At 47.7% G+C, this 16,671-nt stretch overlaps 2 protein-coding genes across 3 annotated transcripts in view; both read right to left on the bottom strand.

The window, feature by feature from the left end:
- Positions 1-3,369, bottom strand: part of CDADC1 (cytidine and dCMP deaminase domain containing 1) — a 30,794-nt gene extending 27,425 nt beyond the window's left edge. The window contains exons 1-2 of one of the 2 annotated variants that reach the window (XM_070800100.1): positions 3,158-3,369; positions 1,991-2,088 (exon numbers count right to left, since the gene is read on the bottom strand). In XM_070800100.1, the coding sequence (XP_070656201.1) occupies positions 1,991-2,088; positions 3,158-3,239 (180 nt within the window). In that variant the 5' untranslated portion in view covers positions 3,240-3,369. The remainder of the gene's footprint in view (positions 1-1,990; positions 2,089-3,157) is intronic. The other variant, XM_070800099.1, reaches the window with a different exon arrangement.
- Positions 3,370-10,072: 6,703 nt separating this feature from the next.
- On the bottom strand, positions 10,073-16,295 carry MLNR (motilin receptor). Its single transcript, XM_019971727.2, has 3 exons — positions 16,121-16,295; positions 12,020-13,405; positions 10,073-11,216 (listed from the first exon to the last, which is right to left on the bottom strand). The coding sequence occupies exons 1-3, from the start codon at positions 16,293-16,295 to the stop codon at positions 10,846-10,848; spliced, it is 1,932 nt and encodes a 643-aa protein (XP_019827286.2). The 3' UTR covers positions 10,073-10,845.
- Between the last annotated feature and the right edge of the window lie 376 nt (positions 16,296-16,671).

Here is a 16,671-nt window from a genome sequence, read left to right as displayed (position 1 = left end):
GATATCCAAGTAATAAAGGAAATAGAGCAAAAATATTGTGAAACAGCACAAAAATGTTAGTAGTCTCCAAGTGGTGCAATTATGAGGCATATTTTCCCTTCTATTTTGTAAATAATAAACATGTATTATTTTTGTAACACATAAAAATATTTTATTTTTAAAAAGACAAAGATTTTTAGAGTGTCAAAAGCAGTGTTTCCAATACAAGTACATATGAAATTGCATCTTAGAGTTTCTGTGGCTTACTATCTATAGCAAAAGCAAGATAAAGAATTTAATAAGTGAAACGACTTTATTACTTTAGCTTAGAGAACATTTTTCTTAATAGGAAAAAGATCTTATCAACTTTGTGAACATCATGCAATTAATAGTGGAATTATTTATATAAATTAATGTGCCTGTCTGATGAAAAAGAACAAGATATATTTTGGGGTGTGTGTGTGTGTGTGTGTGGTGTGGTGTGTATGAATGAATTAAAATGATACCAAATCTTTATATTAAAAAAGGTTCTTCAAAATTATTACTCAATTTGTAAAAAGCCCCACTTTTAATTAATGTTTAACTGAAATACATTTGACATATAACATTGTAGAAAATTAAGGTGTGCATTAATTGGATAAATTTGTATATTATAATATGACTGCCATTATAGCAATAACTAGCACCTCAATCATGTTACACAACTATTCACTTCTTTCTAGTACTTGGAATAATTAAGTCCTAGTCTCTTAGAATGTTTGATGATTATAAAATAGTATTGTTTTCTGCATTCCCTGCGACTGTGCACTAGATCTCCAGGGCGTATTTACTACTCATAAGCCCGTACCCTTAAACAACATCTCTCCTGTCCCCTCAGCCCCCAGTAGCCACCATTCTACTGTCTCCGAGCCTGGCCGTACAGGACTTGTCTTTCTCTGTCTGACTTCCTCATTTTGCATAATGTGCTCAAGGTCCATTTACTGTGCTGCAAATAGGAGGACGTCCTTCCTTCTCACAGCTGAATAACACGGCAACGTAAAGTCCAGCTTTTAAACGCACTTTAAAAGGCTTAAATCTTAAACATTTGCTTCTGTCTTTTTAAGACAAATTTCATCAGCAAAAAAACCCCAAAACCAAAAAAACCAACAGCTTGGCAATCTTCTATTTTTATAAAATAATACTAAGCTATTAACAACTAGGAAGAATAAAGGACTTCAAAATCCATGAAGAAAATGAAGAACTTTCTCAAAGCCAATAATAGTAAGTGGTTGAAAAATAGGAAATAAAAATGCACAACATCTTAAATAATGTTTTATTTATAAAACATTTCACATAGGTATTGGGAGAAAACCACTCCGAGAACTATCATTTTATCATAAAAATTCCCTATCTACACATAGACCTTACACTCTTCACAAAAACTAACTTAAAATGAGTCACAGACCAAAACTATAACACTCCTAGAAAATAAACATAGGAGAAAACCTAGATCATTTTGAGTATGGCAATGACTTTTTAAATACAACACCAAAGGCATGATGCCTGAAAGAAATCAATGGTAAGTTGGACTTCATTAAAATTAAAAACCGCTCTGCAAAAGACAATGTCTCAAGAGAATGAGAAGACAAGTCGCAGACTAGGAGAAAATATTTATAATAGACACATCTGATAAAAGACTGCTCTCCAAAATATACAAAGAACTCTTAAAACTCAACAATAAGAAAACAGACAACCTGATTAAAACGTGGGCCAAAGACCTTGACAGCCAGCTGACCAAAGAAAACACAGATGGCAGTTTGAGAGGGTAACTGTTAATATTCTATTTTTAGTCTGGAAAGCGAAACCATCACAGCTATGAACTACAAGCATCACACTAAACCATGAGAGTGTTTTGCAATTTGAAGGCTTGGTGAGTTTGTTTTTAAGTGTGAAGGAAACTAGAGCAATAAAATCAGATTTCAGACCACCGCTTGTCTACAGGTTGAAAAACCATCTATGAAAAAAATTATACCTGAGATTTCTGTCTTTGGGTTTTCACTGCTGGGAAGAGTTCCATCCAGAGACTGAGCAGAGTGAAAAGGTTGACTTTAGAAAGCCTTGGTATTTCACCTACAAAAATAGAGGGCAAACACTTAAAACTTTTACTGATGATGAAAATAAGAACTAAGCTCACTGCCACCTGGGTGCTGCAGCCTGGGCTTCGCTGTTTTAGCAAGAGGCAGTGAAAAAGGCAATGGCACCCCACTCCAGTACTCTTGCCTGGAAAATCCCCTGGACGGAGGAGCCTGGTAGGCTGCAGTCCATGGGGTCGCTAAGGGTCGGACACGACTGAGCGACTTCACTTTCGCTTTTCACTTTCCTGCATTGGAGTGGCAACTCACTCCAGTGTTCTCGCCAGGAGAATCCCAGGGACGGGGGAGCCTGGTGGGCTACCGTCTATGGGGTTGCACAGAGTCGGACACGACTGAAGCAACTTAGCAGCAGTAGCAGCAGAGAAAAAGGATTCGTGTGCAAAAGAATCAAAGCACTTTCTTATCAGAAAGTTTCAGCCTCAGCACCTTCCGAAGTTGGGCCCTCTTTCAACCCAGCAGAAAAAAAAAAAAGTACAAGTGATGCACGTAGCTATGGGAATTTTATATTTATATTTATATATATATATATATATATATATATATATATATATATATATATATATAAAGTTATGAAACATCCTTGCATCAGACATCACGGTGGAGCAACCTTTACTCTGAACTGTGATGAGGCGCTGCAACAAGGGCAGGGATTAGAACATAGAACTAAAAATACGGTGACCTTAAAAGGTAAGGGGGATGAAATACAGGAAAGCGCCGCGTGCGGTTAATTTTGGAATCAAATTTTAAAACCAAAACAAAACAAAACACGGTTTAGGGAATTTTCAGGCTCGCCGATCCCCAGAAATCCCAGCTCCAGGTCCTGGGAGGAAAAAGTAAAGGGGAGTGAGGAGTGACCTCAACTTCAGAAGCCAGTGCAGCCGGGCCAGGAGATCCCGGTGACGGAGGGGGTGACGCGCCCCGGGCAGGGATGGGACACCCAGGAGCAGAAACGCAGAAGAGCAAGCAGGAAACCCGGAGTGAAACGGCAGGAGACGCGCAGAGCCAAGCGAGAGGCTGACGGCGGGAGCAGGATTCCGGGCACTCACCGGTCATACTGCCCGTCTGGGTGCTGACTGACCGTCCGGCCCCCGCGCTCTCCAGATTTTGCATCTGCCCCGCTTCTCTCATCCCCAGCCTAGCGGCCTCTGCTGCCCAGGAAACCTCTCGCAGTCCTGCATGATCTTTGCCCCAACAACCCCACCTCTCGCCTCCTCCCAGCAACAGACAGGACGGTGACGGCTATCTCGGCGCGGTCAGATGACGCACGGGCTCGGCTGGCATTTCCGGGCGCCCTGTGTGACGTCACGGCGAGGCGCGGCAGCCGTGGCTTAGGGGCTATTCCTCCCTCGGCAACCCGGCGAGTAGAAGGGACACGGGGCCGTGAATCATTTGACGCTCGTGTTTGAGTTCTTAGGGCTTGCTGAATGAAGTTTGGTCGCTTGAGGATGTCTTGGCTCGAAGTCCCAAGTTGCGCACACTCGGCGAGGGCGATGAGGGTTTCGCATACATGAGGGTAGGCCCGAGAGTGAAGGAGAATTGAAGTGGAAGTCAGTGTTAATCACTCAGTCGTCTCCCACTCTGCAACCCCATGGACTGTAGCCCGCCAGGTTGCTCTGTCCGCGGGATTCTCCAGGCAGGAATACTGGAGTGGGTTGCCACTTCCTCCTCCAGGAGATCTTCCCGACCGAGCGATCGAACCCAGGTCTCCTGCATTACAGGCAGATTCTTAACTGCCTGAGCCATTAAGATGGAAACTAGCCCCTATACAGTTAGTGGTCAGGGTCTCAGAGAGTTTGAGAGGCGAATGAGGTGGGAGCTGGGCGGTCCCAGGTGGTTATCCTCTAAGATTGGCCAGTCTGGGGCAACTTAGTACCAGGGACCGCCACAAGAACATTCTGCTGCTTCTTAAACACATGAAGACATTGAGGGTAGAACTGTCCTCAGGAAATTGATGGAGGAAGTGGCCCTTGGAAAATCTGAGAGGTATCAGACATTGTGGATTTGTGCTCAGTGCAATTTAGTTGTATTGTTTTATGTGTCCTAGGCATGACTCAGAATGAAGCTCCTCCCTCCCCCCAGTGACTCAGCCCATTTTCCGTCACCAACCTAAGCTGTTATCATAATTTGAAATACTTAAAAAATAGGCACAAGACCCGCTCCAAGACTGAAAGCAAAAGCCAGCGTTATGAAAGTACATTGTTTTGTAAAAGACCGAAGAGAATTTTCAGTGTTGATGGATATGACGGTGGTTCATTGATTGTCACTGTTGTATAGTATTTCATTGTAGGTATATACCACAATTTATTTATCCATATTTGAGTCAAGAGACGTTTGCTCTATCTCCAGCTTTTTGCTATTGCAAGCAATGCTGCTTTAAACTTCTTTGTGTATATTTTCTTATGTTCATATGGATGCACTTCTTCAGAGACTACACTTAGGAGTAGAATTATTCTTGAGTTGTCAAGTTTTCCAGATACTGCTGAAAAGTTTTCCGGAGAGATTGGACCAATTTACATAGCTCTGTATCCCCACTAATTTGGGGGTATTGTCAAACTTTTAATGTTTACCAATCTGGTTGGCATAAAATGATACCCTGTGGTTATGATTTTCCCTGATTTCTACTTAGGTGCATTGGCCATACATGTGTCCTCTCTATGAAATCCCTGTTAACCATTTTTCTATTTGGTAGTTATTTCTTATTCATTTGTAAGCATTCTTTATACATCCTCGATACTCATTCTTGGGTGGGAATGTGTATGGTAAATATCTTCTCCCCATTTGTCACTTGCTTTTTCACTCAATTATTTTTTCAGTGCATAGTTCTTTATTTTAATGTGCCAAATATATGAATAATTTTCTTAGGTGGGTTTTGTATCTTTTCAAAAAGCATTTTTATACATTTATAAAGATATCTTTTATTTGTCTGTCAATTATATCTCAGTTTTTTAACAGTAACTTTTATATTTCCTCTAAAAACCATAAGTTTTTCCTTTCATGTTTATATCATCATTCATCTAGAATTTAGTTCAGTGTATGATGTTAGGTCGGGATCCACTTTCTTTTCCACTTGGATAATCAGTTAGCCCAGCATTATCTCCTTACTGATCTGCAGTGTCACCTCTGACATGTATCAAGTTTCCATATATACGTGTTTCTGGGTTCTATATTGTATATTATTGGTTTATTATACCTCTGCCCCTTAACTCCCCCCACCCCCCCAAAAAAAAGCCACCTTATTTTCTTCACGAGTATCTTGGTTAATCTTGACCCTTTAATCTTCCATGTAAGTTTTACTTATTTGTAAAATATTTATATATTTCTTTGGCTGTGCCGGGTCTTAGTTGTGGCATGCGGGATCTTCAGTTACACATACAAAATATTAGTTGTGGCAAGTGGGATCTTAGCTTCCCGACCAGGGATCAAACCACACCCCCTGCATTGGAAGGGCGGAGTCTTAACCACTGGGCCGCCAGGGAAGTCCTGGCAAATGACTTTTTGACCAACTTATTCAGAGAATGGGGAGAGAAGGAGGGAGACACAGATGGAGGGGATGGAGGAAAGGAGGGAGGGTTATTATGTTTATCACAAATTTTCTTAAAAACTCAATGATCCCAGGTAGTGCGGTGCCTGTAAAGAATAGGTGCTCAACATCACTAATGAGTATCCTTCCCCGCTTTGTGTTTCATTTACTTATTCTTTGTAGATAACCCGGATCTCTTCCTTTTATTCTAGGTCCTGTTGATTGGGAACATTGGTCCCAGCAGTGTGTGTATTTGGATAGAATCCTCTTACAATAAAACATGCTGAGGTGTCTGTGCTGGATTTGTTGGTACTGGTGAAGTTTGGCAGAGACTGAATACCTGGCTTGTAGAAGAAAACCTACCTCACCCTCAGTCTTGCTCTGGTATGTGGAAGGCATACCATGACCAAGGACCATGCCTCCTGCACGCCTGGAGATAAGGTCACCGCAGGACTGACAGGGACCCTTGCTGGCCAGTGTGCCCTTGTACAGATTGGCCCTCATGTGGTCATTTTAGGCAAGGATGTAACCATAAGCACCACCCTGAATCCAGAAATTGAGGTTTCCTAAAGAGTTCTTGGAAGGCAATTCCTGGCAGCACTTCAACCTCAAAGAAGCAAAGAGAAGCCAAAGCAAAGTCCAGACGCCCTTCATGGCACATTTGCTTTGTTATGGAGGGCAGAGCTGCCAGAGGGAAATCACTTCTCAAGTTTTCCATATGTTGTCCCTACTGGTGTCCTCAGAAAAGTAAACTTGGTGCCACGTAGATCAATGTGCTACAAAGTAAGACTGTCCAGGGACCCTGAGGACGTCTGTGCCTCACGAGGTGGACAGGACCGGCAGGCGTGCCTCACGAGGTGGGAAGGACCGGCAGGCCCGCCCCCTGTGATGTCCACGACCATGCTTCGTGAGGGTCCCCATGTGTGCAGCACCGTCTGGACTGGGTTTGGGCGTTTCTGAATCAGCAGCTGAAGAGGTTCTCTGATGATTCATGTTAGAAGTCCAAGGACTGGAGGGAGGGGTAGGAAGGAGAGGACAGGTAAGGCAGGGAATAGGGAACTAATGCTGGGGGAATAGCTACTTGAATCAACTGTATAACAATGACAGTGGTAATAATAATGGTATCTTACAGTACAGAGCGTTTTCTACGTTCCAGACTGTTCTAGCCACTTTGCATGTGTTCAGTGCTCAGTCGCTCAGTCATGTCCAACTCTTTTGCGACCCCATGGACTGTAGCCCGCCAGGCTCCTCTGTCCATGGATATCCCAGGCAAGGATACTGGGAATCGGTTGCCATTTCCTTCTCCAGGGGATCTTCCTGATCCAGAGATTGAACCCACGTCTACTTCGTTGGCAGGCAGGTTCTTTACCACTGAGCCAATTGGGAAGCCCAGTCCCTTTTACACATTCATTCACTCCTTCCAACAACCGTATGAAGTATGTATTTTTATTTTTATCCCTACTGATAGGAACTGAGACATTGAGTACCTTGATCAAGCAGACTCAGCTTGAGGGGTGGGAGAAAGATATAAATGCTCATCACTTCATTTAATACAACATCTATGATGCAGATTTTCATCATCTCCGTTTTACAGGCAAGGAAGCTAAGGCCCTTGGACCAGCAACATCAGCATCATTTAGGAGCTTATTAGGAATGCAGAACCTTGGGCCCTACTTCAGACCTACCAAAGCAGAATCTGTACAGAACCACCTTTTTTTTCTTTTAAATCACCTGAAATTCTGCAGGCCTTTCTGATGTCAGTGCTTTTATTGGCCTGTGAGCTGAATCTGTGGTTCAGATATATGACTGTAGATGATACAGTCATAAATTTCAAGGCCAAAAAGGCCATTCAAAAGTTGAGATGATTTCAACCCCATAACATGAACTAATGTTTCTAGAGTATTTTGTCATATACTTTGCTCAGTGAGTATTTGTGGAGTCAATTAATGAAACACAAACCCTTCCCCAAGGTTGGTGCCTCACTTGAAAAAAGCTGGGGGGCTCAAAGAGAGCTCTTTCTGGGGTCAGCGAGAGTTCCCAGTCAGGGCATCCAGGACACCATCTGCAGGGTAGAGGGAGGCCCAGGACTGAAATCACAGCCACCCATCGCTCTCCAGTGACCCTTGACTTGAGACCTGTGAGGCCACTCCTCACGTCTTCCCATGATGCCTCTCCCTTTTACAGCTAGTGGTCAACTCAAGAGGACACTTTCTGCTGTGCTAGAGAACACTTTGGGGATTCCCAGGTGGTGCTAGTAGTAAAGAATCCACCTGCCAATGCAGGGGACATGGGTTTGATCTCTGGGTCAGGAAGATCCCCCTGAAGAAGGAGATAGCAACCCACTCCAGGATTCTTGCCTGGAAAATCCCATGGACAGAGGATTTGATGGGCTACAATCCATGGGGTTGCAAAAGGTTAGACATGACTGCTGCTGCTGCTAAGTTGCTTCAGTCGTGTCCGACTCTGCGACCCCATAGATAGCAGCCCACCAGGCTCCCCTGTCCCTGGGATTCTCCAGGCAAGAACACTGGAGTGGGTTGCCATTTCCCTCTCCAATGCATGAAAGTGAAAAGTGAAAGTGAAGTCGCTCAGTCATGTCTGACTCTTAGCAGCCCTGTGGACAGCAGCCCTCCTCCATCCATGGGATTTTCCAGGCAAGAGTACTAGAGTGGGGTGTCAGTGCCTTCTCTGTAGACATGACTAAACACAGAACAATTTTAGACCTTAGAACAACTTTTCAAATATTTTTGACTATGACCCACAATGAGAATACATTTTATGAACCATGAAAGATACCAACCGATATATAATTGCAAAAAAATTTTCACAACATAACAGTTGGCCTTACTACACATGATACACTGATTATTCTATTCACATTCCAATAAACGTGTCAGACTGCACTTATCTCACAGTCTGCCAAGGGATGAGGTGGGCATTTTGAAAGCAGGTGCCCAGCCATCCACAGGAGTGATGGAGTTCAGAGACTCCATCTCAGGGACCCAGTGCTAAGGAAGGGTGATGCTCCTTGTGACACCTGGAAACACACGTCTGTCACAGGAAAGTGTGATGCAGATCCCTCTTTTCTAGAATCTGAACAAGAAAGCTCAAAGGAGAGCTCTTTGCTTCTAAACTTTATACCATAAATAAAACATTATAAATAAAAACATAAAAGCATTATACTGTAAATTTTCCACAGGGAAGAAGCCACTTCTGACCACCCCAGAGAAACTCCCATGAGAAGAAAGACTGTGTGGTTGCAGCTCCAGCATGTGTCCACTTAGTGCCACCAAACAAACGAGGGGCAGAGGCACAAGGCTGCACCAAGAGCACGGTGAGCTCCCCCAAGCAGTGTCCCCAGCAATAACTCAGAGCCTCCGACATGAACTTTTGTGATGTGTGACTCTTGGGGAGGTTGGTACAGCATGCAGTGTTTTTCTATCATAGCTGACCACAGAATCCTTTTTTCAAATGCTCTCTGAAAATCCGCAGAACACAGTTTAGGGACTGCTGCCCCAAGTGACCAGTATGCCTCCTCCACTAGTTGGATGAAACCCAATGTAGACAGGAGGCTTCCTCACTGCTGCATGAGGGCAGGGCCAGGGCGTTAGGATGCTTCAAGGGGACTTGAAGGCATCACGTATATAGCTAATCACATGAAAAAGCATGAAAAAGGACCTGGTCAGCATGTGGAGCAGACCCTTGTTTATGGAGTCACCATTTGTAGCTCACAGCTGAGCTAGTTGTATCCTGCCTACCTCCAGGGGCCACCATTCACAAGACCCTGGCAGTGGCTGAGGCCCTTTGGAGTTCCCAGAGGCAGCAGCAGCCCTCTAAAAACAGGTTTATGTTTCAAACTGTAAAAAACGTTACACAGTTGTTGGCCAGAATATCCAGTACAGTCTCACCCTGACTGCATCCATTGTTGTTGTTCAGTCACCCAGTCGAGTCCGACTCTTTGCGACCCCGTGGACTGCAGCACACCAGGCTCCCCTGTCCTTCACTGTCTCCTGGAGCTTGCTCAAACTCCTGCCCATTGAGTCTGTGAAGCCATCCAACCATCTCATCCTCTGTCGCCCCCTGTCTTTCCCTTGACTTATGTTTTTCTGTAAGTGTAGCTTCTCAGGGTGGGAGTGGGTAAGGCTCTTAAGAGATCAGACTCAGACCTGAGACTTGAATCCATCACTACTTATCCCACCAAGCCAAGGCCAATAAGGCATATTAAAGCTCTAATCAATGTGATCAGCAGTCTCTGTGGAAGCCAAGTCCTGCTGCAGCTCCCTGCCCTCAGGCTTCAGTGACTAGGTTCTGAACAGAGGGTACTGTGCCTACAGTAAATGATTTTCTCCGAGCCTGAGAGAGGTGAGACCCCTGATCACTCGACTCTACCCAGAATTCCTTTCACTTGTTTCTAAACATTTTTGCTGCCATATGTAAACATTAAGTAATTTCTTGAATCAAACCCTCATTATCCTGGATTCCTTGTAGATGCACCATCACATTTATCTAAACATAAAACAAAAATAACACATAACACATATATCTAAAACAAAATACACCTCTGACCTCACAGGTGACAGTTTTTATGGCAGCGTCTGTCTGGATTACTTGTTAACTGGAAAATGAGTGTCATATCCCGAGAATAGGAGAGTGAGGACTTAGAAAACCTCCCCAGAGCACATATGTGTGATGTGGGATTTTAGGAGGATGAAATGAACTTCCCCAAGGAGGTACATGAAAAGAAAGCCAGAGAGATTGGTACAGAATCATCCCACACCTTTGTTTAAAAAAAAAAAATTCATGCTAAGTTGCTGACAAACAACCATTCTTTCTTGTTGTTTAGTTGCTAAGTTGTGTCCAACTCTTTGCAGCCCCATGGACTGCAGCATGCCAGGCTTCCTGTCCTTTACCATCTCCTTGAGCTTGCTCAAACTTATGTCCATTGAGTCAATGATGCCATCCAACCATCTCATCCTCTGCGGCCCCCGTCTCCTCCTTTCCCCAATCTTTCCCAGCATCAGGATCTTTAACAGTGAGTCGGCTCTTCCCATCAGGTGGCCAAAGTATTGGAGCGTCAGCTTCAACATCAGTCTTTCCAATGAGTATTTAGGGTTGATTTCCTTATATTGCAAAATGTCAACTACTCTTTCCAGTTCTCCCTAACAGCGTCCGTTCCTCCCTCCCGATTCTTTTCTCCTACAGACCTGTTTTCCCTTAAGTCCCAGAGCCATGGGACAGGGCGCCGGGTTTGGCAGTGCTGGTTGCTGACGTCTGCATGTTGGCGCTGTTCTCTGTGCAGCCAGCCCTGTCTCCGGCGGGGTTCCCTTCAGCCTCCCTGCTTCTGCAGAAACCTCTCTGTCTGGACCGTCTGGCCAGCAGCAGTTTCCAGGCCGCTGCTCTATACTTCTTGGAAATGAGGTTGTAGAGGATGGGGTTGATGGAGGCGCTCAGATAGAAAAGTTGCAGAGCAACGATGTTAAAGTACTGAGAGAAGTACATCATCTGGGAATCTTTGGTATTTATGTAAATGATTCTGCCAACGTGGAAAGGCAACCAGCACACTATAAACGCCAGAACCACCACCACTGCAAAACAAAACACAGGCACCAGAATTAGCTAAAGCATCCGAAAACAAGAGTTCCCACTAAAGCAGTAATTAACAGCGAAATAAATAAAACTCTTGCCTAGCCAGATCCCCACCCCAGAAAAACTACCAGGTTACAGACAGCATCGATGTTTGCTTTGAAATTGAATATTTGAGAACAACCAACAACAACTGAATATTCGCCTCATACATGCACTAGCAAGGCCGGACATAAACTAGAGTGATTTCTACTAACAAGTAGAAATCGTTTCTTTCCACAAACCTATTTCAGAAACATGTTCTCTATTTTCCGTTGAAAAGAAGTATGCAACGTCTGCACGATCTTTATTTATTTATTTATTTTTTGATACGGGCACGATTCACTTTAGTCTTCAGAATAACATAACATTTAGTAAAGAAACTTTATCTTAACGTGAGGTATCCCGTCTTCTCCAGGGTTCTGTGAATAATTCCACATTTGTGGCATCTAAAGGACACAGCCAGTGGGCTTAAGAGCCTGCAATCATTCATCTTCGATCAGTCTAGCTCTCTGCTCACAGAAGCTTTGGAAAATAATAGTTATTTACCAGACCTGGCTATCCCACCGTCAGGGGGCTCCCTGGGTGACACAGAGCTCCTAGAAGACGGGAGATGGTTTTCTACGGAGACTGGAGGGACAAGCAGGTGGAGGCTGGGGTCGAACCACAAAAGGAAGCGTGGCCAGAAGGGGCGCCGAGGGCTGGGAGATCCGGGGAAGGGGCACCGGGCGGTTGGGGTGTTTGGAGCAGAGGCGGCGCCACTTACGCAGGACGCGGACCGTCTGCCGGTGGCCCTTCTCCCGGCCGGAGGTGGCCGGGCCTCGCAGCTGCCCGCGGCTCCTCCACAGCTCGCGCCCGATGAGCCCGTAGAGGACGCTGAGGCATAGGAAGGGCAGGAAGAAGTAGGCGGTGGTGACCCACAGCATTACGCGCAGCGCGCCCAGCTGCGCCGGGCTCGGCCGGCACTCCCGGCTGAACAGCGCGGCGGCGTCTGCTTCGGGCCCCGACGGCGGGGATCGCGGGGAAGCCAGAGAGGACCCCAGGAAGGGCGGCGGCAAGGCGGAGGGCTGCGCAGTGCCGTTTAGGTCCCGGAGCGCATCGTGGCCGGCGTCCTGCTCGACGCCCACCAGAAAGAAGAAGGGCCCGGCGGAGAGCAGCGCCACGGCCCAGAGCGCAGCGATGAGCGCGCGGACGCGGCGCCGGGTGACCAGGACGCGCGCCCGGAGCGGGCGGCAGACGGCCAGGTAGCGCTCCACGGCGAGCGCCGTCATGTGCAGCAGCGTGGCATAGGTGCAGCCCTCGCCCACGTAGAGTGAGAGGCGGCAGAGAAGCTGCCCAAACACCCAGGGCCGCGAGCGCCACAGGCGGTACAAGTCGAAGGGAAGCCCGAGCAGGATGAGCAGGTCGGACACGGCCATGCTGCCCAGGTATAAGTTGGTGGTGGTCCGCATGTCCCGGTAGCGCCCGATCAGCAGCACAGTCACCACGTTGCCGCTCACTCCGACGGCGAACAGCCCCAGGCACACGGCGGTCACGGGCACCAGCGCCCCCAGGGGGAAGGGCGAGCAGCGGCGCTCGTCGCACGGCAGCAGGGCGGCCCACGGCGGCTCCCCGGAGCCACGCGAAGCGTGGCTGCGGTTCCCGGGGCTGCTCATGGGCGCGGCGCGCGGGGCGGACGCACGGGTGTCCCCGGGGCAGGGCCGGGTGCCTAGCGCCTGGCCCCGCTGCGAAAGCGCTTCCTTCGGCGGTCGGGGCGCGAAGTGCGCGCGGAGCTCCCGCCGCCGGAACGGCTCGAGCTCCGCTGCACCGCGCGCCGGAACGCGACTCCGCGGGGTCCGCTTTGAAGGCTGAAGAGCGGGTGGCGCGCAGTCCCCGCCCCCGGCCGCCGCCCGGCCCGCCCCGGCCCCTCGGGCGCTCCCTCTCCCTGGCCCGTCGTGTTCCAGGCTCTTCCCTCCCCAACTGAACGCGGGAGGCGGCCACCCCGGACGACGCCTGCCCCGACGGGGGAAAGCGATTTCTGAGCCCCCAACCACGTAGGTTACTGCACCCAGCGGAGTGCGGGCGCTTTTTGGGGGGTTGGGTTCTGAGAGGGACCTTCTGAGGGACCTCGGCTGGTGGCTGCGTCTTGACGGCTTGGGAGGGAGCCGCAGGACTAATAGCGGGAGGGGAGCTTAGACCAGAATCTAGAGCCCCTCCTGGGTTCTGGTAGTGGCTCGACAGCCGAGTCATCTCAGGTCAGCCCCAGCCTGAGGGGGCAACAGCCAGTTCTCCTCATCTGAAAATTTTCAAATGGTGATGGAGTTGACCAAGTAATTTGAACGATCTCTTATGACTGAAATGTATGGACATGACTATGTCTGGTCATTTTAAGGGGCTTCCCTGGTGGCTTAGACGGTTAAGAATCCGCCTGCAATGCGGGACCCCTGGGTTTCATCCCTGGGTCCGAAAGATCCCCTGCAGAAGGGAATGACAACCCACTCCGGTATTCTTGCCTGGGGAATTCCATGGACAGAGGAGCCTGGCGGGCTGCAGTCTATGGGGTTGCAAAGAGTCGGACCCCACTGAGCGACGGTCACACAGGAAGAACTAAAATCCTGGGGGAAAGACTGAAAACAGTCATGAGTCCATTCATTGTGGTCTTGATGACAGTAGCTGACGCTGAGAGCTCAGGATGTGTCCGGTGCTGTGCTTTCCATTTAATTTTCAAGTCATTGAAACTGAGTTCTTTGTGGATGGACACCGTCTAGCGATTTTTTCCATCCATCCTACCGTGGTTTAAATGCTCAACTTCTTTTCCCGAGTTCCCTTCCTCTTCCTGGAACTGAAAGCAGGCTTTGCTCTAGCCTGGCTCACCCTGCTCCGCTCAGCCCTTCAGAGGAGGGGTACCAGTCACCGCCCTCATCATCACTGTCCTCGTTGTCCTAAGCCTATCTTTAAATCTAACCTCCTCACACTGTGCCCTCTCCAGCCCCTCCCCTCATTCATCCTCATTCTTGAGAATTTTGGTGCCAAACCTTCATTTTCTCAAGAGCTCCTGATATTAATAAAATACACACCCCTACACAATTCCTCTGCCTCTGCTTTCTATCTGTCGTCTTGTCCTCCACCTGGCCTCAGGCAGTGGCCCCTGTGAACACATCCCTTACGCCTTATCATTCCCAGGACCTGGGGGCTTGCCTTCATCTCAGTTTCAGCCACCCCAGATTCTGACCTCCACCCCCTGTCTTTCTAGTTCACTTTCTCTGATAACTTCTGCAGTCCTCCAACTGCAGGAGTTCAGTGGGACCTCCATTCAGTCTCTCCTCCACCCTATCCCTCACGAGCCTCAAGTCCACACTTACCAACTGTAACGAATTTAAACTCCAAGAGCAATATTAATGGCTTCCAGGAAAACACTCTCAATGCCTGTGTTCTTTTATTTCTGGTCTCCTTGGCCAGAGTAACCCTGGTGAAGCTGAACCCTCTGCTTACTTTGTGCAGGCTTCCAAGTATCTTGAGTAGAGTGGCATGTCTTGAAATTCACAACCTTTAGCTGGGGGCTTAGTTTTCTCCCACCATCCTCATCCTTATCCTATTTCATTTGCTTTTCCCACCCTCCAGACCACTCTGTACATCCTCCTCTCTTCTTGATCCTCAAGACTTCCTTCCCATCCTCACGCTCAGGTGGTGACCTTGTACTTTAATTCCTGGGAAGAATATAAACAGTTGGAATAGAACTACATGCTCCCATCACCACAGCCACCATCCCCCCAATCCCCAGACAGATGAATGAGTGGATGTTGTTGTTCAGTCACCCAGTCTGCCTCTTTGAGACCCAATGGACTGCAGCATGCCAGGCCTCCCTGTCCCTCACTATCTCCCAAAGTTTGCCCAAGTTCTCTTCCAATGCATCGGTGATGCCATCCGGCCGTCTCATCCTCTAATGCCCTCTTCTCCTTCTGCCCTCAATCTTTCCCAGTATCAGGGACTTTTCCAGTGAGTCAGCTGTTCACATCAGGTGACCAAAATACTTGAGCTTCAGCTTCAGCATCAGTCCTTCCAATGAGTATTCAGGATTGATTTCCCTTAAGACTGACTGGTTTGATCTCCTTGCTGTCCAAAGGACTCTCAGGAGTGTTCTCCAACATTACCGTTTGAAGGCATCAATTCTTTGACACTCTGCCTTCTTTATGGTTCAGCTCTCATAACGGTATGTGACCACTGGGAAGACCATAGCCTTGACTGTACGGACCTTTGTTGGCAGAGTAATGTCTCTGCTTTTCAATCTGTCCACTCCCTGGACAGATGAATGACCTGAACTGAACTCTGCCCCTCAGCACTTCATTCACCTCCTCGAAATCCTAGAAATCACTCTGGAAGTTCTCTCTCACATGCATCATCAGATTTTCCTCCCTCTTCTGGATTGTTTCCATGTTTTCAGCAAAACTCAAAAGAGTTTCTGCATCCACTGTCTGCCCTTTTCCTCCCTTCCCCCTCCCTCTCTGCCTAAGCAGCAGAAATGTAATTTCTCCATCTCTAGTTGATCTGAACTCTCCCTACTCCCTCGGGTAGCAAGAAACAATTATCTAGCCTGCGTAAAGCATTGTCTGGTTGAATGAATTAGACAGCTCCTCTCAGCAGTGCTCGGCCCTCTTCTCTCTGATGGCTTCCTCCTTCTGCCCCGTCTTTCCCTAAGACGGTCCAGGTGGGCGGGAAGCGAAGGTCAGGTGGCTTAAAGGGCCTTAGGAAACCAGGAGGGAGGGGGGTGCCTAGCTTTGTGTTGGTTCCTGGGGGACTGGCACTTGCTGGACTCCAGCTCAGGGTCCTCGTCCCCCTTGGTCACCAGGTGCTCTGCTGACCTGAAGGCAGAGGTCTGTGGCTCATGAACCTGTGGTCTTTTTCTTCGACTCCTGTGATGCTCCCAGGAACATGTAGGTACCAGCTGGTAGGTACCAGCTCTTGGCTGTCACAGGCTGCAGCCCCCACAAGTCTCTTTCCTTGGGTCCTTTCTGCTCCTTAGCCTCGTGGTCTGCCCACGTCTGCTGAAAGGCTCCCTCACCCATCTCCGCCACATGACAACTCTGAGAAAGACCCACTGGGGCTCAGCGCGTGTGTGCACATCAGGCTCACAAAAGCCAACTCCATCTCGTCTGTACTGCACACCTCCGTTCAGACCCTCCCTTGCCTGCTGTATTTTCTCTATGGAGCTTATGACCAACTGACCTGCTATTGAATCTACTTAGCTGTTTGTTATCTGGCCCCCTCCATCTCCCGACATCACATGCTCCGGAAGACAGGATTTCATCTTTCCCTAGTGCCCAGTACCAAGTGAGAATTCAATAAATATTTCTTAATCTCAGAGCATGAATAAGCCTCTCCAGAACAGGGCACCAGCTATTTTCTTTACAATTCCCTGCAGTTGAGAACAGTACTCTGATT

Source organism: Bos indicus, chromosome 12, assembly GCF_029378745.1.
Source record: "Bos indicus isolate NIAB-ARS_2022 breed Sahiwal x Tharparkar chromosome 12, NIAB-ARS_B.indTharparkar_mat_pri_1.0, whole genome shotgun sequence".
NCBI lineage: Eukaryota > Metazoa > Chordata > Mammalia > Artiodactyla > Bovidae > Bos > Bos indicus.
The sequence above is the reverse complement of the archived record's forward strand: the minus strand, read 5'-3'. Positions and strand labels throughout refer to the sequence as shown.